General features: G+C 33.8%; 1 protein-coding gene across 1 annotated transcript; it reads left to right on the top strand.

The window, feature by feature from the left end:
- The first annotated feature begins 4493 nt into the window (after positions 1 to 4493).
- LOC120528739 (sodium-dependent phosphate transport protein 2B-like) lies at positions 4494 to 22543 on the top strand. Its single transcript, XM_039752888.1, has 13 exons — positions 4494 to 4525; positions 7110 to 7200; positions 7861 to 7992; positions 8082 to 8210; positions 9052 to 9195; positions 10676 to 10787; positions 11863 to 12058; positions 15916 to 16011; positions 17633 to 17747; positions 18771 to 18938; positions 20106 to 20222; positions 20313 to 20437; positions 21971 to 22543. Exons 2-13 carry the CDS (start codon positions 7113 to 7115, stop codon positions 22541 to 22543), a joined length of 1995 nt encoding a protein of 664 aa, XP_039608822.1. The 5' UTR covers positions 4494 to 4525; positions 7110 to 7112.
- Positions 22544 to 25202: the final 2659 nt, after the last annotated feature.

The following is a 25202-nucleotide window of genomic DNA, read 5'->3' as shown; positions in this document are numbered from 1 at the left end:
ACACCCAGACAGTGGACTATGATTCGCCCTTTGATATCTGACAACTTCTTTTTTATTTCGGGCACTGTGCAACTTTCTGAACTGGAACTTTCGATCAACTTCCTTTTTTTGTTTATATAACTGCTTAAACCAACAAATAGTATGTTTTTTCCTTGGCACTCACTGAGATTCTTCTTTTTTTTCCATGCTTTCGTCATTGTCTTTTCACAGAATGCTGAATTTAACAGAATATTTATATTGATTTGCATATTCAAAGAGGTGTAATTCTTGAAGGAGTCTGGGAGGGACGGCAGGCATGTGCACAAGTGCTACATTTCACGCAAACCGGGATTTACATAGCAGAAGGGCATGGAAGTTAGCTGACACACAGTTTTCTGCATTTGAATTTTTTTTCTGTGTATGCACATTTCGATTTTTGTCTGTACGCCATGTTTTAGTGTGAATTCTATGCACCGGAATTATGTTTTCTCTCTACAGTATTTGATATATTAATCTACTTTGAAAAGTATCCATAAGTAGATTAAGACTAAAATATTTATCATCTAAGATAGGGTCCTTAGTGTATTTAATTCAGAAAACAACAACTAACACATAAATAAACAATATCATTGATTAAAAAATAAACTATCATTTGGTTATTTCCTTTATAGACATCTGAACATTACAGTAATAAACCAAGACGTCAAAGACTAAATATAAGAAGAAAGATAGAAAACTTCAAGTAATTTGACCGGTCCTTGTAGTTAGAAAGAAGAATGTACAAATGACCCCTTTTAAAAAAATAAATATAATATATCACACTCAGGAACAGTCCCTGCTTTATATTTCTTTTAGTCAATTTATATGTTTTTACTCAAAATGTTCAGAATTGGAAAGTGAGAGTGGAGAAGTGTACTGGTATTGATTTTTAAGAATAAGGGGGATGTGCAGGGCTGTAGTAACTACAGGGAAATAAAATTCATGAGCCACAGCATGAAGTTATGGGAAAGAGTAGTGGAAGCTAGGTTTTAGTAGGGAGTTGATGATTAGTGAGAAGCAGTATGCCAAGAAAGAGCACAACAGATGCATTGTTTGCTCTGAGGGTGTTAATGGAGAAGTATAAAGAAGGCCAGAAGGAGTTGCATTGTGTCTTTGTGTACCTGGAGAAAGCATATGACAGGGTTCCTTGAGAGGAGTTGTGGACAGGAATTGTGGAAGAGAAGTGAAAAAGAGAGTGCAGGAAGGATGGAACAGGTGGAGAAAAGTGTCAGGAGTAATTTGTGACAGACGGTTATCAGCAAGAGTGAAAGGGAAGATCTACAGCACAGTAGTGAGACCAGCTATGTTATATGGGTTGGAGACGGTGGCACTGACCAGAAAGCAGGAGATAGAGCTGGAGGTGGAAGAGTTAAAGATAATAATATTTGCAGTGGGTGTGATGAGGATGGACAGGATTAGAAATGAGTACATTAGAGGGTCGGCTCAGGTTGGATGGTTGGGAGTGAAAGTCATGGAGGCAAAATTGTGTTGGTTTGGATATGTGCAGAGGAGAGATGCTGGATATATTGGGAAAAGGATGTTAAAGATAGAGTTGCCAGGCAAGAGGAAAAGAGGAAGGTCTAAGAGAAGGTTTATGGATGTGGTGAGAGAGGACAAGCAGGTGATGGGTGTGACAGAACAAGATGTAGAGGACAGGAAGATATGGAAGAAGATGATCCGCTGTGGCAACCCCTAACGGGAGCAGCCGAAAGAAAAAGAGGACTAAAAATGTTTCCTTTTCTAATAGAACTAACATTAGTTTTGTAGGTGTTACTGCACATTAACAAGTATTTATATGCAAAAAAATATGAATTGATGTACATTAAAGCACCCTTCTCAAATATATTGTTGCTATATGTTGCTATTACCCAACTACCTTAGTCAAACTTTACTCAAAATTAATGTTTTTCAGCTATAAAAACAGTTTTTATCGATAGCTTGCAATTACAAATCTCTAAATACACTTTTTATGTATTTTATTCTAAAAGAACTGATACATGAATTTCAAAGGAATTGGACCACCAATCACATATGTACAATTCAAGAAGTCACACAGCAGTGCAGGTGGACAGGTTCCCCAATTCAGATTATTTTTCAAAAAAAAGGCCATGAGCAGAGTTTGGGATGTTTTCCAGAATATTTCCTGCAGTTTTTGAGATTTTTTTTTTTTGCTTCCCTTCAGATTCTTCCAACAGAAAAATGTAAATCCTTTTTAAGGTGTTTTATCATATGGTTTTGAATGATGTCATTAATTGTTTTATTATTGTACTACTAGCATATTATTTTTACACTTTTTTTAAATTTTGAAGCAAATAAGATCTATCTATCAATACTGTGTAAATAGTATATTTGTTAATGTGCAGTAATGTAATTCATTATTTAAACTGATGGGCTTTCTTCTAAATTCTGAAACTGAATTCCAAGTATTCTGTGTGTGTCCTGTGCATTCCAGTTTTGAAAGAACTCTACAAAAAGGAAAATCTCTGGGCTCTTTAACCACTTCCCTCTCATTTCCTGGCCGAAATGCCATTTTAACATAAATCTGGCTAAATGAATTAAGACATTATCATTTTTTAAGAGAATTTTTGCGATCCCCACCTGTTAAAGGCATAATAGCACCATCAAGTATAAATTGTAATTATGAACAATAATTTTCATTTATACGTTGCTTTTCTTCAATCCAAGGTCTCTATAATGTTAAAGATTTTCTTGGTTATGGAAACAATTTTGTAATAGACTTACTTTGTTAATCTTGCATCACAAGAACATGCTATTTTTTCCACGTGTTTATAGAAGATTATTTTATTTTAAATGGAATAACCTGGTTACCTGCTGGCACTTAAAAAAAAAGATTTTATTGGATTGATGCTTATTAAAATGGATAGGGTCAAGCAGGGGCATCATCACTCGCAAGGCAGAATTTAACAGTGAACAATTAGTACACTTCTATTGATGAATATTTGGACAAAATGAAACAAAATAAATAAATATGTATATACAGTATATAAATAAATGTATTCTGAAATGTAATTATTAAAAACAAAATAAATAGAAACACAATTATATGTGAGTATAAATAATGAATTATGTCATGATTTGCTAATCAAAAACAATACTTGCTAGAGCCTGCCCGCTCAACTTTGTTGACTGAAAATGACAGTTTTCATTTCAAGGTGGATTTCATGTTGCATGTGTTGTCACTAAAATAAATAAATAAATAACAAGGAGCATATATTATGACCCATTTAGTTTTTATCATTACATATCCTTGTGTTTTTGTTTATTGGTCATTTCACAATACATAATGGATAGTTACTGCCCTCTGTGTTCCCAAATTGTATAAAAATGATAGAAAATAGATGGATGTTCACACTTTGCATTAACCCACTGAGTTTTGACACTGAAGTACTCAGTCCATTTACATACTGTCTCTTTTCTTAATCTAGTAATCTTCTGTGCCAGCGGAAGAGATGCTTTTTCAGCTCCGTCTAGCAACTCTAAAAATAACATGATCAACCAATAGGGTACATGTACAAGACTAATGCAAGGAGTGCATAAAATTAATGACACACATACATAAAAAATAGAGTATACAGAAACCACCAGTACAACTCAGTTGAAAACTAATAAAAAATGAGCATGACTCTCACATAAACCACTAGCATATAAACTTAAACCAATATACTTAATGTACAAACCAATAATGTACACACACAAATCAATGCTACACATACAGAGCCAATAGTATGCATTCCCAGATAGAAAGTTGCCACCAGTCATGAATAAGGCCAGCTCATCACTGAATACACTAACAGACATGCACCCCACTCACAGACTGTGAGCTATAGTGCAGAGTTAAGACCAAATTGTAAGTCAGAGCCTCCTGAAGGAAGAGAACAGAAAATCTAAGAAGCCCAGGCACCATGATGCTCCAAAATCACCTGTGCTGCCTCAAGTTTGACATTAATAATTTTGATAGTGCATTACCCCATTTATTTGTTTTACTTTTTGTATTATGTCGAATTGCTTTAATAAAAAGAAAAACGAAGTCTACGTTAAGCTTGGCTCGGTGTTGCAAATCTATAAATCAATCTATCTATGTATCGAAATTTTTGTCTATTGATATTTTATAAAGCACCTTTCATATCTATCTTTCTTGCAATTTAATATAGATAAAACATGTAGGCTACTGAACCAGCAAATCAATTTTTCCAATGTCAATTTCTTTCGATTTTATTATGCTGATTCCAGCTTCTCGTACGGAAAAAAAGGTTGTACATTTAGACTGATTAGCTAGTGTCTCGCATTCCAACACGGTATCAGTAAAGACGAAATGGGCAGCGCCCACACGCACTTGCCGCACACGGGGAGATAAGCGCAGACAATCACATCGGAACACTCGTGGCAATCTCTATATAAAGCTGAGGGCGACTCTCCAGTCAATTATTGTTGCATTTGTCAACAGTGATACAGGAGTTTAACTTAGGACAGCCAAAGAACTTTTGCGGTAAGTGCACTTTAGGTAAAAGGAAATGGAGTGTGTAACCTGCATCTTAACTGTTCTCAAGGTGTGCCAGAGCTTTTTTGCGCGTTGACTTCTAGAGGTAAAGAAGATAATATTTTGTCACTGCTTATTAAAAGTCAGCTCCGAGTTAGCGCGGGCGTGAAACAAGATGTGAAATGTGTTTATTTATTACTACCACTTTTAATAATAATGATAAATTATTATTGCAAGTAAACATAACGCTATTGGAGATGATGTGATGACAGTGTGGGTTTTATCGGACATAAAGAAGCATAGTGAGTTATTTGACAAGGAATCTGTGTAAATCGACTTTTACCGGTAATAATTTGCATGGATTGTCAACAGAATAAGACAATCAAGACCGATAAACTTATATTATATTGTACAAAACAATGATTTTAACCTTAATGGTTTTACTTTCATTAGACTATTTCTGGTGGCCCAAAAATATAAACGGAGTCTGCATTACCTGACTTGTAAATTTAGACAAAGGGTCCTTGTGTATTTTCCCAGCAGTAACACTACACCTGTTTCTCAGGAATGAATAAATAACCCCCTTTCATGAGCAAAAAGTTTATGGAGGGGCAATTGCTCTACAACAGGAATTTATTCTTACTGAATCACTCTGATGTGAAGTCAGTGTGTATATAATTGACATTTTACATTAAAGGCGAGATAGAGTTAATGCTAAAATGCAATGTAAGTTAATGATATCAGAATAAAATTATAAGTACTGTATATATACACACACATATTTATTACATTTTAAATAATATAGACAGTAGCTGTAAATGCAGTTGCAATTGCTTTACACAGTATGTTTTGTTTTACCAAAAGAACTGTTATAGTTAATCCACTGTGTGAAATGTATTTAAAGGACCAAAGGAATTTGAAAAACAACTTCTAAAATTTAAAACTACAGCACTGATTAAACATCATGATAAGTTCTATACCAACAATTTTTAAGCTGCTCATTAAACAAGCAGCCAAATGTTAAGAACAAAGGGACTATTTAAGTGGTAGAGTGTTCCGAGAAATATGTTTTACAAGTAAATGTTTCAGAGCAAGTTTTAAATGTAGCAAATAAATGTTTTAGTTATTCGGTATGATAAGTTTGCAAAATGTTGGTAAATCAATAATGTTGGCTAAGCAATCAATTATATAATATTTGTCATTTTTTCCTCAAATTCAAATCTAAAATGCAAATTTATACTTTGCAATACAAATTACATAAGAAAAATCACAATAAATGGCAACACTGTGGTTAATGCTGTTGTGTATATTTCTTCAAAACCTGGTCAGGTCTCTGTCTTCAGAGAGTATGCACAGTCTTCTTGGGTCATTATGTTTATTTTTCCAGGTACTCTGGCTTTCTGCCCTAAGACATGTCTGCTAGGTTAATATCGATCCTAAACTTGGACAGTATGTGACTGAGTATGTGTGCGTGCATGAGTGTGTCCACTAGAGGATTGATGTCCCTTTTAGAATTGGTTGGAAATGCTAATACCTCACAGGTCCATCAGTATGGGTTCAAATCTGGATGTTGTCTGTGTGGGGTTTTTATATTTTCCTTGTATTTCTATCTGAATGAATTGCCTCTCACATCCGCAAATGCATGCTGGTTATGTCAATTTACAATTTAAATTAGTCCATCTTCTATGCATGTATGTATGGGTGAACAGCTGGCATCCTTTCTAGGGCTGTTGCACTTGGACCCAGTGCTGGTGGGAAAGGCTCCAGCCTCCTGTATGTCTGAGCTGGTTAGCATAGGTTATGAAGGTTATGCCTCAACTGGCATCAGAAGGCTTTATTTTCAACTGTATTTGAAGCAGGGTCATGTTATTCAATGCAAGTAAACTACTAAGACTAGATGCTGAAAGATGTTTGTATTTTCTTCAGACGGTTTGTCCTTTTGGTCCATGCCAATTTGTATTATACTGTAGATAAATGACAAACTGTTCATAACCTAAATCATAGTAACTTGAAATTTCATACATTAAATTTGTAATCAATTCCATTAATTCAATTTAGCGGAAGTGATTAGCTTAAAAAAGTACTGCTTGTAATTTTGCATATTTTGTAAGTAATTTATGAGTTATATCTCTTTAGTTGAAAACATAAGGCATACCCTATACATTTTGATGCGTATTGTGTTTGACATTGTTTTAATTGATCCAGATATAAAATGGATAGTAGTGCTTTATCTTCATTTTATACAGAACTTTTTATGTTTTTCAGTACACAAAAAGTTTGTCACTAAAGTTGAAGAATATAGTATATGTAAGAGAGGGAGTATTCATTGTAATATAATTTACAAAACCAACAAAAGTTATTTTTAAAATAAGAATAAGCCTAATCAGACAAAATCTGCAAAGTACCAGGTTTACATCATGGTAGCAATTGTCCCTTCACATCACTAATTTACTGATGACTGTCTAACTTTTCTTTAAGCTATTTATTTGATGTCTTTTGCTGTACTCCCTACATTTTAACCAGCTCAATGGTTTAAGCTCAATGTACTTTGATACAAACCTAACTGATGATCTCTTTTTGCCTTTATTTCAAGGTGATGGCTCCTCGACCAGGATTAGGTGGGTCCTCATCAGAGAACTCTGACAAGATGTCCAAAGAGACTTCATTTAAACAAGGAAAAAATGGTACATGTTACTTTAAAAATGTTTGATAAGTGGGTTCATACTATGTGTTTGAAATAGAAAAATTAAGCATTGTTGCATGTTAAGACTTCAAAGAGTTATGATGCACCAATATAAGGTCTAACTGAAATCTATGAATTGATCTTGTATGATTGGTGGTGCTAGATGAGTGACTTCTGCTTTTACAGATCACAGTGCCCTTAATGCACAGTAAGCATAAAAGAAGTCAGTTTCTGAAAGAATTGTCATATTTATTTTCTTGTAACTGCAGTCTAGGATAAGTGAGATTACTGAAGGCTTCAGTTGACTAAATTTGTTTCATTCTGCCTGCACTGTACACTGCATATTTGAAATGAAACCTGAAATTGTTTTCCCTGTAACCTTAACATTTACTGAATATAAATCTGGGCGTGTTGATGTTCTGCTAATGAACCTCACTGAGCTGGATATGGCCTTGAAATAGCTAATGAATTAAGTTCTGTTAATTGATACATAAGGAGCATCTAATGACAGATAGATATGAAAAATGCAACATTACTCCTTCAAAGTAAAATACCCACAGTTTCCAAGTCAGACCCTTTCGACTTGAGCATGCTTTAAGGCCAAATGATAAAGATATGTACATAACAATAGTGGTAAAACTTTATTCCATTAACTTTACAGAAAATGAGCCAGTGCCCACAAAAGATTCAGTTATAGCATCTGCGAATTCCACTGTAACCTTGGTAGAGGATGAACCTGAAAATGACCCATGGGCACTCCCAGACATAGAGGCCACTGGAGTAAAGTGGTCAGGTAAAAAAAAAAATATTAAGCAATTCTTGTTAAGTTCTTTTTTTCATGTGATTTTCTTTATAATGTTTAATTTTATTTTGTTTTTGCAGAGATGAGCACGAAGGAGAAGATTCTAACTATACTGTTTTCCATCGGAAAAATGGTTTTATTGCTTGGTTTCCTTTACATGTTTGTCTGTTCACTGGATGTCCTTAGTTCTGCTTTCCAGCTTGTTGGAGGTAAAATTTCAGTCATTGAAAGCTTGTACTTTATACAGTGCATACTGAAAGATGTGCTTTAGGGTGTTCTTTGCTGTGCACTGTTGCTAGTTCCAGGAAGTGTGGGGAAACTTTTGACTTATAAAGGTTTTTGTTGTACTTTATTGTGAAAAAACAATTGCTGATTTAATTTTCTTTCTTTTTTATGGGTCAGTTCTAAGAACTTGAAAATAGAGGGTAGAAGTTAGTGGCCACTACATATTTTAGGTCCCTAGATATTTTAGGCATTGCTAAGAGCAGAGTGTTTGTGTTGCCACAAATGAAGGAGAATTGCTTCTGTGTATGACGATAGTTAACTGTGCAGACTGCTGATTCACAGTTACACCCCAAACATCATACCTAGCACATGACTGATTGAGACAAAGAAGCGTTTGGACCATACATTGAACTGAGTCCTAAGACTATTCTTGTTTTTTTTTTTTTGATAATATATGTCTCAAGTAATTGAGACAAAGCAAATGCCTTTGTGATCAGACAATGCCTTAAAATATTACTTAAGAGATGTGAGTGAATGAACAAAGCTTAGCTTCAGAAACATCAACTCTTTTCAATAATCTGTGGCTGTAATAAACTATTCAGATGTTGAACAATTTTCAGCTGAAATAAATTAAGCCAAATGGGTTTTGATTATCCCATTAAATGGTAAAAACATGAAAGTTACAATACACATTATATAGTATTATGCCATATTTTATCTCAAGGAGATGGAAAATCATGCAGTGTGATATTTGAGGTTGGAAAATTCATCATACAGCTTAAACGTACAGTACCTAAATAATGAAATTTGCATTTTGTCCAACAGGCAAAGCAGCCGGTGATATATTTAAGGACAATTCTGTGTTGAGTAACCCAGTAGCTGGATTGGTGATTGGAGTACTGGTCACAGTGATGGTTCAGAGCTCAAGCACTTCATCCTCCATTATAGTGAGCATGGTATCATCTGGATGTAAGTATAGCAAGTGTAAAATAAGATACTTGAGGTTTGGACTGTTACTTATTAGCTTAACTTTATGGATTACATATGGGAATCTGAATCTGAAGAGAAATTCTTAAACAAATAAAATGGAGAATTAGTATATTCTAATTCAACTGAAACTAGCATGCTTGGGCCTGGCCTGAACTTGGCTGGAACACCATCTAGGAAAAGCTTGGGTCGCTGCTGGAAGAGGTGTTGGTGAGGCCATCAGCAGGAGATTACCCTGTGATTTCTGTATAGATTCCATTGCCCCAGTACAGTGACAGTGACACAGTCCCATAAGCAGAGTCATAAAAGATGCCTGGTCATCTTTAAAAAAAAAAAGTTAAAAAAAAAAGCAAGTTCCCTGATGGTTTGGCTAAATTGCCCACAATAACTTGGTCATTCTAGCCCCCTAATCATCCCCTGTCCCTTATTTACTAATTATCTCTCTCACCCCTTCGCCACCGAATACCTAATGTGTGGTTAGTGTACTGGCATAAAAATGGCTGCCACTGCATAATCCAAATGGATTCTGCACATTGGTAATGACTGAAATGGTTCCCCACTGTATATTATAAGTGCTCTGAGCTGGTTAGAAAAGCACAATATAAATATAATTATTATTAATTAAAGAGCAGATAGGCACTAATATGAACATAAAATAACACATAACATTCTCTAACCCACTTCAGTCATCTCATGATTATGGAGATTTGGAACCTATCCATAAGCTAATTAAACTTCGGCCAGGGTCAGACTATCCTAGAGTCCATTCCCACACACACTTACAATAATACTTTACCAAATGAAAAATGACAATTAATCTAACATTTTTGTCTTTGGAGATGTGCGAGGAAAATAAGAATGCCCAGAGAAAATCCAGACAAACAGGGAAGAATATGTAAATTCCAAATAAAATGCATGTCAAAGAACATGAAGAAGACACCAAACACACATCATGGGCATAAGAACAGACACATACAAGCGCCAAGATTTCATACTATGCAACATACCATACACTAACTATTATTGGGTGCTATTTTATTGCAGTGAATGCAATTGTATACTGCATGCTTTTGTGGTCACCAATGGACCTAGCATAAACATCTTTGGGATGTAGGAAGTAAACAACAACAACAACCAGAAAAAACCCATGTGAACACAGGACAAACATACATATACCATACAGACAAAGGCTGGACTGGGATTTGAACCCACACTCCTGGAGCTGTGAGGCAACTGTGCAATCCACTGCATCCACCACACTTAAGAAAAAGTAATATCAAAATAAAGAGAAGGATGGTTGTACACTTCTTTAGTCACATTTGCATTTAGATAAAAAGGTAAAAAATGAGATAATTATGTACATTACGTGCATTGTTTTGTACATTAGTATTTTAGAAAGTTTTGTTTTTTTTAAAGCATTGACACGTTGGCTGTAACTGCATATTTATCTATTGTTTTCTAGTGATGGGTGTGAAATCAGCCATTCCTATAATAATGGGTGCCAATATTGGAACGTCTGTTACCAATACAATAGTTGCAATGATGCAGGCTGGTGACCGGAATGAGTTTCGAAGGTAAGCCAAGAATTGAATGCCAATTTTTTTAAAAGCCCTGTCAGCTCAGTTCGGGTGCCCCATAATTTTGAATATTGAAATGGATGCTTAAACAAACTTTATAGGAATATGCACTTTTTATTATTATTATTTTTATTTTTATTTTTTTCGTTTTTAAAAGTTTAGTTAAGTTTCAAAGTAAAACAGTTCACACAAAAAAAACAAAATTAAAATAACAAAAAATGAAAAATTAATGTTAAGAAAAGTTCAGTTCAAAGCTTAAATCTTGTTACATCTCAAATCGTTACTATTTACTTAACATTTCTGAACCATTTCTAAATGGTCAGAAAACTGTATGCTTATCCCATCTCTGAGTAGAAAATGGTCTTTCAAGTCCCTCTTTACTGGGACTTGTTCTTACCACAACTAAGCTTATTATCACACTGTTTCTCAATTATAGCAAGAAGGTTCTATGTCTTACTAACTTATAGGGGGAAAAGACTGTACCATAAGTTATGACTAAGAAAGAAATTTATATTCTATTCAAATTAAGCAAACATAAATATGAGTTTAACTCAAAACTAACTTTCTAAGATTGGCTGTTACATTTCCGGCCCCTAATTGGCTATGCAGGAGCGGAGACAATTACTATACTTTACTTCAATATGAGCCAGTTACTTTTATATTAACTATTCTTTTCAAATCACTAGCAATAACACTGCAAACAAATATTTTAAAAATTTCATATTTCAAACGTTGGCTGTTTCTTGAAGCAGGCATAGTTTATTCATGGGTCTTTCCAGTGTGCTGGTTTTGGTCTGCACACAAGACTCTTCTGACTGTACCTTTGGCATCTGGCATTGTCTTGATGACTCAACCCATTACCCGGTAATTGCAGGATGTGTAGCTTCTTCTGGCATTGCAGCTTTGTTGAGTGTTTCACTAACTCTCAGTATTCCATCTTGTATGATTTGGTCAAGTTTATAGATTTGACTGTTCTTTTTAACACAAGTCTTTTTCTTTAAAGCCTTTAATTCTTCTGAAGGGATATGCACATCTTAACTTAAAAAAAATAATATGTATTTTGTTATTATAGGGCCTTTGCTGGAGCTACAGTGCATGATTTCTTCAACTGGCTCTCTGTGCTTGTTCTGCTACCCCTGGAACTTGCCTCCCAATATTTGTACCGACTTACAAATCTTATAGTAGAATCTTTCAACCTTCAAAGTGGGGAAGATGCTCCTGACTTGCTGAAGGTCATTACAGACCCTGTAACAAAAGGCATCATTCAGGTAAGAACAAATTATTATCAGGATTATAGATATTTTAAAAATTATTGTTTTGTTAGTTGTGGTACTTTCTACAATAAGCCTTTTTTTTAAAAAAAAAACAAACTAGCATATGGTAATATGATAAAAGAAGTAAAACATCTTTATTGGATAATAATCATGAAAAGTATTCCAGAGTATATACAGTAATACAGCTTACAAAATGTAATTTGGCTAAACTTAAACCTAGAACAACACCATGGAAGACAGTCAAAACAAAAAATGGTCATTATTATTAAGAAATAAACAAAAGCGGGATATCAACATTTATTTATATAGCACATATTCATACAAAAAAGATGTAGCTCAAAGTGCTTTACAAAATGAATAGAGAAATAGAAGACACAATAAAAGATAAACATAAGTCAACATTAATTAACATAGAATAAGAGTAAGGTCCGATGGCCAGGGTGGACAGAAAAACAAAAAAACTCCAAAGGCTGGAGAAAAAAATAAAATCTGTAGGGGTTCCAGACCAAGAGACCGCCCAGTCCCCTCTGGGCAATCTACCTAACATAAATCAAACAGTCCTCTTTGTATTTAGGGTTTTCATGGAAGGACCTGATGATGATGGTCACGTAGACTTCTGGCTTTCAGTCCATCAATGTTGGTGCATCATGATGCTTTGAGTAGGTGGTGGTGGCGCAGGCCACCACCACAAAGAAACCGGAAAAAGAAACAGAAGAGAGAGTGGGGGTCAGTACGGATTTTAGAGCCACCATGAATAGTTATTATGAAGAATTGAACATACAGAGTATCAGTATTAAGTTAAAGTGAAGTTATAAAAAGGCCATGTTAAAGTAATGTGTTTTCAGCAGTGTTTTAAAGTGCTCTACTGTATTTGCCTGGCGAATTCCTATTGGCAGGCTATTCCAGATTTTGGGTGCATAACAGCAGAAGGCCGCCTCACCACTTCTTTTAAGTTTAGCTTTTGGAATTATAAGGAGACACTCATTTGAAGATCTAAGGTTACGATTTGGAATATAACGTGTCAGGCATTCCGATATATAAGATGGAGCGAGATTATTTAAGGCTTTATAAACCATAAGCAGTATTTTAAAGTCAATCCTGAATGACACAGGCAACCAGTGTAGTGACATCAAAACTGGAGAAATGTGTTCGGATTTTCTTTTCCCAGTTAGGATTCTAGCAGCTGCATTCTGCACTCGTTGCAAATGATTTATGTCTTTTTGGGTAGTCCTGAGAGGAGTGCGTTACAGTAATCTAGTCTACTGAAAACAAAAGCGTGAATTAATTTCTCAGCATCTTTCAATGATATAAGAGGTCTAACTTTAGCTATGTTTCTTAAGTGAAAAATGCTGTCCTAGTGGTCTGATGAATATGCGATTTAAAATTCAGATTACAGTCAACGGTTACCCTAAATTTTTACTTCCGTCTTAACTTTAATCCTAGTGCATTAAGTTTATTTCTGATAACCTCGCTGAATCCATTATTGCCAATTACCAAAATTTCAGTTTTCTCTTTATTTAGTTTGAGAAAATTACTATTCATCCATTCAGAAATACCAGTAAGACATTGTGTTAGTGTATCGAAAGAGTCGGAGTCATCAGGTGCTATTGATAAGTACAGCTGTGTGTCATCAGCATAGCTGTGGTAGCTCACGTTGTAACCTGAGATAATCTGACCTAACGGAAGCATGTAGATTGAGAATAACAGCGGACCCAGGATAGAGCCTTGTGGAACACCATATCGGATATCATGTGTCTTTGAGATTTGATTACCACAACTCACAAAGAATTTTCTCCCTGCCAGGTAGGATTCAAACCAATTTAAGACACTGCCAGAGAGGCCCACCCATTGACTAAGGCGATTTCTAAGAATATTATGATCAATGGTGTCAAATGCAGCACTCAGATCTAAGAGGATGAGAACAGATAAATGGCCTCTGTCTGCATTTACCCGCAAGTCATTTACTACTTTAACGAGTGCAGTTTCTGTGCTGTGATTTGTTCTGAAGCCTGACTGAAAAGTATCAAGAATAGCATGTTTATTTAGGTGGTCATTTAACTGCATAATGACTGCCTTCTCTAGAATTTTACTTAAGAAGGGTAGGTTAGAAATGGGTCTAAAATTTTCAAAGGCAGAGGGTCAAGATTATGTTTCTTAAGAAGGGGTTTAACTACAGCAGTCTTAAGACAGTCTGGAAAGACCCCCGTATCTAATGACGAATTAACTATGTCCAGAATATTGTCAATTAGAACGCCTGATATTTCTTTGAAAAACCTGGTTGGTATTGGATCAAGGACGCAGGTGGAGGGTTTCAGTTGAGAGATTATACTATGTAATTCAGGTAAATCTATCCTGGTGAAAGCATTTAATTTGTTTATAACAGAGTACCGGGGCTTTGGAGGGTGGAGATATACTATGTTATCTCTAATATCATTAATTTTTTGAGTGAAAAATACAGCAATGTTCTCACAGGTTTCACTGGAAGTATTCGGGGGGCATTCCTTTGTGTTACCTGGGTTTAACAGACGGTCAATTGTTGAAAATAAGACTCTGGGATTACTAGCATTGTTATTTATAATATTAGAGAAATAGCAGCGCCTCTCAAGACGGACAGTGTTATTGTAGTGGGATAAACAAGAACAGTAACTGAAAGTACAAAAATATCGTTCTTATTAGTCCGATGCTTTTATTTAAAGTGATTTACAACTTTTGAGGTATAATTGGTTACATTTATTTTGTTTCTCCAATTGGAGCACAGGCAGGTGAAGTGACTTTTTCATGGTCGCACAGTGTCAGCAGCAAGATCTGAACCAACAGCTGCAGGGTCTGAAGTACAAAATCTTAACCACTTTACCACACCGCCTGTCTTACCTATACAGAATAGATCCTATTCTATCACATGTGGTGCCTATCATGTTCTCAAACACTTGCAGCCAACGAAAATGATTAGAGAAAGCAGAATGATATGCTTTGCCATCATGTTTCCACTTGATCATATAATAGTTTAAAGTGGTATATTTGGCAGCCTTTGGTCAAGTGGTACTCCAGGCAGTCGACTAGTTTGCTTATAATGATTTGTTGTCCATGTATTTCAGACATTTTTCTGATCATAGACAAACTATGACTTTTTTAGTATGGTATAGATGTTATGTACTTTTTATCTACTGCAAAGCAATTTCTGACTGGTAAGAGGTTGACAGGATAAAGACAACTCTAAAATAACACAGGGCAGAAAAATATTTTAATTTACTTTATTTTGTGCATTTTTTTTTCCTTTGATTATCTCTTTTCTGCATAGTTTATGACTGAGCTTCTTATCATCCTGAGTACAGGAATGCTAAGTGGTGTGTCATGATCCCTTATAATGAGCAGACAGATTGAATGATTTTTGAACGATTTTTAGAAATAGGTGCTTTTTAATGAAACATCTCATCCAGCTCTGACATGTTTTAGGGCAACTGTGATTTTAATAGTGTATTCAAAGCATAACTTCAATAAAGTACACAGCTCCTTTTGTTTGACATGGTGCAATTTGTAGTAAATGTAGACTATTATCCAGAACACTAGATTTTGTTATTCAGATATTGACTATAAACAACATGAAAGATAGATGGTAATATAAAAAGCAATATTAGACTTCTCTGGTAGCATATAGAAGATATAATAAAGTACATTCTGTTTATGTACAATAGAATTTATAATATAAACAGTATCACATTACTGTACAGGAGTTTTGTGGCTTCATACATTTCTGTGTGTATAATATTTAGGTTTTCAGTATTTCATCTTATTTTGTCTAATATATTTATGTTATCAAAGAAGTAAATACTTGGTCTTTTTTTGTCTTTTAGCTTGACAAATCAGTAATCAATGACATAGCTACTGGGGACTCATCTGCAAAGAACAAAAGTTTGATTAAGATCTGGTGTAAATCATTCACTAACGTGGTAAGTGTCATGTTTATTGCTCAAAAGAGTTCTAAATGAAAATTTATTATTACATAATGAAATGTACAGTATAAGGTTCCAAGGGTTAAAAGCACCATGTAAAATAGATTGAAAAGGAAACATATGCTGGTAACTGTGGTTGACATTTAAAAGGGCTGACAGAGTTGTTGTAAGATCTATTCGACTAAATGGAGTTCTAAGAAACATGTGACATGACACCAGAAACAGTCTCTTAAAGGCCTTTCCCTGCCAGATGCTCCATGTATCCTCTGCAGAAAGAGGGAGAGATTGAATGAATGGGAAGAAGTATGTTTAGTACTTGGGCAATGTGATATGGACAAAGATGGATTAAAATCTAGGATGCTGGATCCATGAAACAGCAGGTATAATCCCAATGTACTGTGCAACCCATAAACTGCAACATATTTTATTAGAGATGGTTAAAAATGAATTACAAGTCTCTGGCCTAGTAAGCTTCTGTCCATGTTTGTCAGATCAGTTAATACACTGGCTTGGTGCATTTTTCCGGACATTGTATATTAATTTTTCCATTTTTCCTTTGTGTTTAAATGACAATAAGCATTACATTGTATGACCTGTTACAAGTACAAATGTAAGTGTTTTCCTTTAAGATGTCTGTGAACTGTTCAACAGAGTTCCATATAAAATGACTCTTAAAACTTTTAACAGTTTTAGCCAGAGCTTATTCCACCTGAAACACATTGTAACACCCACCTTGGGTGACTGACTCCTGTTTGCAAAGATGTGAAAGTTACATTCTGACTTTCAGCCAATCATCAATTATTCACCAAAAGAGGAGCTAAGGCTATATCCCAATTTAAGACAAAAGACAGGGATGAGACAGCAATGCATGACAGAACACTTTCACACACAACCACACTCAGCCATGCAGGGCCAGTCTTACTAATCAACTTAAAATAAATGGTTTTAAAATAAAGGAGGAATAAAAAATACACATGGACATTTGAAGAGAATGTGCAAACCTTATACTAACAATGACTATTACATACTATTTTTATTGTATTTTTTATAAATTATTAATTGTTTAAGATCAAATAAGTTACGAAACAAAAAAGTAGTAATATCAAGCAAACAAAAACAGAAAAGTACAAAAATATTTTCTAAAGGCTAGGTGTGTAGAGAGAAAAGGAAAACAAAAAAATTTGAGAAAACACTCACAAAGCAAATTTAGAAAAACAAATCTATAGCCTATTGTTTAAACCAATGCTTTAAACCAGCTGTTAATACACTTGCATAAGCTATGCAATATAATAATTATTCGATATTATACACTGTAGGTACTGTGTGCTTTAATTTTCACATGCAGCTTATAGTAAATAGGTCCAATGGTTCAACTGAACAAGGAAGCATACAAAATACTGGCAGAGATGAAATCAGAATCTAATAAAAAGTCAAAGATAAGTGCCCACAGCTAATAAAGTTTTAGTATAGAAAGGTGACTAAGTTTACTGAGGATGTAAGGCAGTAATCTGATATTTTCACGTGTTTTCCTTTTTCAGTTGTCAACAACAGCGTTGATTTTTATTGCACTTTAACCCGTGCTTGAGTAATAAACACTTTTTTGGGTGTTGCATTTCAGACTGTGCAGAATGAAACCGTTCAAGGCCCTGAGAACTGTACTGAATTCTGTTGGACAGATGGCAATGTCACATTCACTTTGAAAAATGTGTCTCACAAAATAGGCATAGAAAAATGTAGGTATATTTTTTATTATTTATGTAGTACTTATATAGTATTAAGGCAACTACATTAATAATAAATACATTTTTATTATGTAAACATTTGGATATTTAAATAGGATAATTTGTCTAGAATGAATTGGTCTGAATGAGTGAGTATGGCTGTGTGCATGATTGTGCCAAGAATGGACTGGACTATCAGGATGTGTTCTATGTTTGTATACTGTTTGATGCTCTAATATGGATTTATCACAGAATCTACACAATGTTTATGGAATTGGTGTGCAAAATGAACTTGTTATATATGTTGCTTTAAATCTCAGTAGTTGTTTTAAAGTCATCAAAGCAGTATTAGTGTTTTATTCTGATTATACTCTAAAGAGTATTTTTGTACTTCCTATTTCTTAATCGAAATAGATAATCCAACAGATGGTTTTACCTGTACTGCTAATTACCGACTAACCTTGTGAAGCCAGGGCAGGGATGTCCATTTTTCCTTAGACCTACCCGAAGGTTGCACCACTACATTAAAGCTCCATCTTTCTCCTAATATCTGGCCCAACATTCTTGCTGTTAGTAAGCTTTCAGTCCTTCCCAAACCGCAACCTGTTAGGCAAACCTCAAGAAGTCAACAGAACAAGGAACCTGCCTTGAATGTAGCTCAGGCTAAGAATTGTTTAGGCAGGTCACGCTCCTTAGGGATTAAATTTTTTTTGTATTTTTTTTTGCAGCAATTGAAACACACAAAAATTTAACAATCACTTTGACAGATTTCCTATATTAAGTCATGAACAGGACTGAAAAAAGCTGCTGATGTTTGATATAGAATAGTCCTGTAGATGTATATTTCAGTTACATATAAGTCATACAGCTTCTAAAAAATCTGTTCAGAATACCCTGTTTGTATTTAATACATTACCATGCAGATAATTCAGATAGTAAAGAAATTAAACTGACCTGTGAAATTTCTTTTCATTTTTTACAATATGATTCAGGGGTAAAATACCATTTTCCTTTTCTTTTGTTCTCATTTTGCAGGTAACCACATTTTTGTCAATACTTCACTGAATGATCTTGCTGTTGGTCTTATCTTGCTTGCATTATCCTTATTTGTGCTCTGTAGCTGTCTGATACTTATTGTCAAGCTTTTGAACTCCATGCTGAAAGGAAAAGTTGCCTCAGTCATCAAGAAGATTATTAATACTGGTAAGTAACTGTTTTGCAGGTGTTTTCTTTTCTCAACATAAACAACCTTATTTTAATTGTTGAGTATTAAATAAATTTGTTCATTTATTTTCTAACTAACATTTTCAGTTAAATTCAATTAAATGTAATATATGTCATGTATACATATGGAAATATATTTAAAACAAAATAAAACTTAAAAGCTTGTTTATGCAAATCAAATCAAATTAAAGGAAGTATATCCTAAAGTATTTTTTTTATTTTAACTTATCTTTAAAAACCAGAACATTACAATGACATTCTTCTCAAACAAACATAACTGATACAATCATTTACTTCAAAATATATATAAAACAGAATTCAGCCTTAAGACCACTTTTAAATTCTCTCTGTATTATTAAATGTCTGCATTTAACAGGAACATTTGCATAAATTTAGAAAAAACATTTACAGGATATATCTTATTTAAAATTGCTGTAATACACCAAGGTTTTGTGATTTAGATGGGTATTTAATACTTATATCCCAATGTAAGTATAATTAAGTTGTAGCTGCGTTTTCCCAAAAAGTTCACCAGCTTCAACTCAAAAAATGGGATTCAATAAAATCCTGACGCACAGAAATGATTCCACAGACAAAATATCTTCATTTTTAAAAGTTTAGTTAAGTTACACAACAGTTCACACAAAATAAGAAAAATTAAAATAGAAAAAAAGGGAAAATGAATGTTAAGAAAAGTTCAATTCTAAGCTTAATCTTGTTATATCTCAAATCGTTACTATTTACTTAACATTTCTGAACCATGTCAAAACGGTCAGTTTAAAATGAGTCTTTTAAGTCCCTATGTACTGGGACCTGTTCTAAACAACAACTGAGCTTATTATCACACTGTTTCTCAGTTACAGTAAGAAGGTTCTATCTCTTGCTAACTTATAGGGGGAAAAGACTATACCATAAGTTATGACTATGAAAGAAATGTGTATTCTATTTAAATTAAGCAAAATTAATATGAGTTTAACTAAAAACTTTAACTTTCTAAGATTGGCTCTTACAAAGTAAAAGAGAAACAAAACTTAAAAATTAAGGTCTATATAATATTAAAACTTTGCGTCAACAATTCCTTTTCATCATACAATATGACTTTGCACCTTGAGTTAATGCTAACTGAACCAATTGTTATTTTTGTAGATTTTCCCTTTCCCTTTACATGGGTAACAGGATACATTGCAATCCTTGTTGGAGCAGGAATGACTTTTATAGTTCAAAGTAGTTCTGTCTTTACATCCGCCATTACCCCACTTGTTGGTGAGTACTTTTCATGCAAACATTTGAAATATACTGTGATGTAGTGTTCTATTTTCTAACAAGCATACTTTATACTTTACCTTCTTCCAGGTATTGGTGTCATAAGTATTGAAAGAGCATATCCACTTACTTTGGGCTCCAATATTGGCACAACCACCACTGCAATTCTGGCAGCATTAGCAAGTCCAGGAGACACTCTTGCCAATTCACTACAGGTTAGCATCTGTAACAAGTTAAATGTAAAGCTCACTATTTTAGTGGTGATTTTTCCTTCTTGCTCTGAACTGACATGGTAAAAATATACATTGGCTTTTAATAATAGCCAATTAACCATTACTATAATATACTGTACATTACTTTTTTCAGAGAGAAATATAATCAGGTAAGCTTTTATTGGTAGAATATAAAGGTTTTTTCTCCTAATGTGCTGGACTCCCTTTCGTTGCAATGTTGTTTATTTGAAATTCATGTCTATTTCCATGAATATTTAACAGTTTTGATACTTTTTCAACCTTATTCATTTTTGGGTTGGTAGATGTTTTTCCTTCATTTATGCTTTTGATCAATTTAATGTGTAAATTTCAATACAAAATGCTCAGATGTATTATTTTAGCAAATATCTCACCCAACAAGTTAGACTTTTTAGAGTCTAATAGAGTTTTTTAGACTGCATGATAGAAATACAAAAAGAAATAAATGTTTACATTTAAATAGAACTCAACAAACTGCCTGCTCAATGTGAAACAAATAAAACATAATAATATAAAACTTGTATGAAATTTATTTAATAAAATAACGAATGCATCAAGTGCCATGAAATGACTAAAATGGCTTTGCCTAAAGATTAGCATGGTCCAATAATATGTTGGGCTCTTTACTAGCTCTAGACTGAGTAACCTAACCCAATGTAGGGTGGGGATGGATTTATGCGAGGAGAGGGGGTGACAGGGTTCTTCAAGATTTGTTTTTTTTATCTCCACGTAGTTAATTATGAATGAATAGTTTTATACTGACGTGGAACTCAAAGATCAATCTGCACATCTGGCAACAAGCAGATATAACTCATTATTTATGTTGTATATGTTTCATATAAATAACTAAATAATGCAGGTTCTCAAAATGTTATCTGTTCTACCACTAACTAAGTCCCACAAAGTCTGTAATGCAAATGATCAGCATTATATATCCAGTGGGCGATTCCATCCAATGTTGGTTGTTACAACTCCAGGGGATGTTGTGCTGGCCTTGCAAAGCATTATGGCGCGCTGGGGAAAAAATTCTCCTGTCAGTAAATAATTTGATGGACAATAATTCATAAACACAGCAAATTCACTGCGAATAACCTTTTAGAGAAATTCACTGATCAACATATTCTTTGTTTCTTTCTATTTTTATTTATTTGTTATTTTAATATTTTAACTTTACCAACTGATCTTGTCTTGCATAAAAACATATTTAATATAATATTATCTAGTAACTATTTTCACTGACTTAAATCAGTAAGAGAATTTCCATAAATGACTACAAAACAAGTTAAATTAATCCTGAAAAAAGCAAAAGTCAATAGTTGATTATTAAAGATAGTGTATTTATCTACTGTATTTAGATTTTGATCATTAAACATGACTTATAATACTAATTAATCAGAAACATCAGCATAAATGAGTATAAATGAAATGTGATTTATGTAGAAAAGAAGTATGTTTATAACCATTTGAAATTTAGAAACTTTTGCTTGTTTTTTCCAGATTGCCCTTTGCCACTTCTTCTTTAACATATCAGGGATCCTCCTGTGGTATCCTGTCCCCTTCACTCGCATACCTATACGCCTTGCAAAGGGTCTAGGAGATCGGACTGCTAAGTACAGGTGGTTTGCTGTGGTGTATCTGATCCTTTGTTTCTTTATTTTGCCTTTAACTGTGTTTGGACTTTCAGTTGCAGGCTGGCAAGTATTAGCAGGAGTTGGAGTACCTATTTTAGTATTAGCCATTGTTGTAATTATCATTAATGTTATGCAGTCCAAGTGCCCACGGTTCTTACCAGGTGTGCTGAAAACTTGGGATTTCTTACCAGTATGGATGCACTCTTTAAAACCCTGGGACAAGATTATCACCTCAATGACAAACTTCTGCAGACATCGGTGTTGCTGTTGCTGTAAATGTTGTCAAAATACAAATGATAAAGACAGTGAGCTCTCTAAAAATCAAGTAATCTCTCCAGAGGTGTATGAGAATCCCATAGCGCTTGAGGATGAACAAGAGAACTATAAGAAAAATGAAGAACCAAACGGGCAGATCAAAATAAGTACAACAAATTTGTGATTATATTTTGTGATTGCTTTCTAATGGTGCTTTTTTGATGTTCATGTATATTTCAAATTATATATGCTTTCAATACTTGGGGTATTCCAGATGAAGCAGCTTATGAGGGTGAAGCTCACACTTTACCTTTGATATGATGTTATTTCATACTTAACATCTGCTGATCCCGGTGAAAGAAACATCTCTATCTGATCTATCTACTATGGCAGTATGGCAACCCCAAGTGGCCACCACTAGACACATAAATGTGTCACATATTAATGGCACAATTTTGCACAAAGTATATTATATGTATAGCAAGTAAAATTTTTACTTTTACTAGTATCAGTTTAGACTTGCTTAAAATTGTATTTCTTCTGTTTATGTACAAATCAAATTCACTTTTTATTTATAAAAGATGTATTGTACAAATGTGTATATATTTATGTAAGGGTAATCATTACAGAATACTGTTTTTTTTTAAGGAAAAAATGAATTTTTTAGTGTCCTGTTTGCTGAAGACATTTTCAAAACAATGTAATGGTTATCTAATGGCAAACAGCTATGAATGCAAGAGAATTCTTGAATAAATATAAGTTCAGGCAGTTATTTGGGTACACATCAAATTTGGGTTATTTCTCTTTTTTGCATGAGAAGGACTGTTGAATAAGAAAATGTAAATTTAATGCAGTAAAATCTTGCCTGATGAAACACCAGTTAGCCACCACAGTTAGATTCCAAGACTACTGTGTTATTGTGTTTGTTTTTTAATTACACAATACTAAATGCTGTTAAATTGTTAACATTGTTAGTTTTCCTGAATGCAAAAATATTTTGTAACTGTGTTTGAAAGACTGAAACCCCTTTAGGGCAGGTTGTTATGTTGGACCTGTTGATTTCCAGTGGTAAGAACTGGGCCTAGAAATGTTGGACTAATATCAGGAAGACATATTGCTTATGTTAGACCACCAACGTACTGATGTATCAGAATCAGAAGCTGTGTACTGAGTGTCCAGGGTGCTAGAGAAGTGAAATTACAGATCATACAGAGAGGCAGACACAAAAGAATTACTATTGAAACATAACATAAAAGCTTATTAGGAAGAAACGTACTACAAAAAGAGAAACTTTTCAATATCACATGTATTATATGTTCATTACCAAATAAATACTGTGCTCCTAATGCATTGTATGAATACATTTTTTGGTAACACATTGACATTTTTGTGTAATTGTTCAGTAAAAATAAATTGCTATAGTATAACTCTGTATTATTATCATCACTTACTTACTATGAAACTAAAATAACAGGATAGGTAAATATAGATAGTTCATTCTTATTCCCTAATCGTACACTTGTTGTATGCTGTTACTGTAGTTACACAAGAAGAACACACTAATAATGCCTAGCTACACTATAGTTTTAAAATTAGAATTTACTTAAAATACTGTCCATTTTAAAAATTGAGTTGGAAACTAATGCCTAGAACTATTCAACACACAGTATAAACAAGGCATCTGACCACAAACTGCATTAGTAAATGTATTTTTTCTCTGTATTTTTTTACTCTACAAATAAATATATTTTGATTACTTAAAGTAAGGAAAGGTTACATTCAATCCAATTGGATTAATGTCATGAATTATGTCTTTACTTATATGGAGTATCAAATGCAACAATTAATTGATAATTTGGGTAATATTAGCAATATGTTTTAAGGTATTAATTGTTAATATTCATTTATTGGAATAGTTATAACTTAAAATGGACAAACCAATCTGTGATAAAGCAAACAAAATATTCATGTATTACTCTGACAGTTTTAAATAAGGCAGCGCCCTTAGCTACTAATCACAGTACTTCATTGCATTTGCTTTTCCTCCGAATTCAAGTTCTAAAGTGGTGAAACTGAAACAGGCGAGCACATTGAGGTGTTTATTTAAATCTGGCTTCACATATATATATATTTTTTACTTTTTTACTAAGTTAAAATACTTTACTTCTTTATTGGATTTGCACAAATATAATGTATGTACATATTAAAGAAATAAAGGACTGTTAAAAAAAGGTGTTTATATTCATCATTTTTCTTACATGGAAACTAGGTCTTGAGTAAATCATAAACTAATGTGTGTCATTTGAATGAACAGTATGCTAGTGATTTATTAACTCTACCACCTATAACCATTCAGGACAAACAGTAAGTGTAAAACTGTGTTTAATTTAACTGCATTTGAAAGCATTTCCCCATAAAACATCAAATGAAATTGACAAAGGAATATTATTTTGTTTGATTCAATATGGCTGTGCATGCATCAAAGGATTAAGGCAGAGGTTTGCCTTTGACCCATGTGGAAAATAGTTCTTGTAACTAAAGCAACAGAATTTTTTTTCTTCTTTAACACAAGTCTATAAACATTATACAGTACCTTATTTTCTCATACGTTAACAAAAATGTCTATATTCAGCCAACACAAGCACATTCACACACACCCAGAGTCATTTATACTGAGCCAGTATATTGTTGAAAATTAATGTAATCTGCACATCTTTGAGATGTGTGTAGAAAAACTACTCTGACATGGGGAATGCATACAAAAACCACTCAAGAAGTGCCCAGGATGGGATTCAAACGAAGAGTCTCTGAGCTGTAAGGTGGCAGCACTATCCACTGAGCAA

This window comes from Polypterus senegalus, chromosome 4, assembly GCF_016835505.1.
Source record: "Polypterus senegalus isolate Bchr_013 chromosome 4, ASM1683550v1, whole genome shotgun sequence".
In the NCBI taxonomy this organism is placed as follows: Eukaryota; Metazoa; Chordata; class Cladistia; order Polypteriformes; family Polypteridae; genus Polypterus; species Polypterus senegalus.
This window is presented reverse-complemented; position numbering and strand designations above follow the sequence as displayed.

Bases quoted from the DNA above. Each gene is read 5' to 3' on its own strand.
- LOC120528739 (XM_039752888.1), top strand. From the start codon at position 7,113: ATGGCTCCTCGACCAGGATTAGGTGGGTCCTCATCAGAGAACTCTGAC. The intron at 10,788-11,862 runs GTAAGCCAAGAA...TTGTTATTATAG, and splicing joins GACCGGAATGAGTTTCGAAG to GGCCTTTGCTGGAGCTACAG. The intron at 20,438-21,970 runs GTTAGCATCTGT...TGTTTTTTCCAG, and splicing joins CTCTTGCCAATTCACTACAG to ATTGCCCTTTGCCACTTCTT.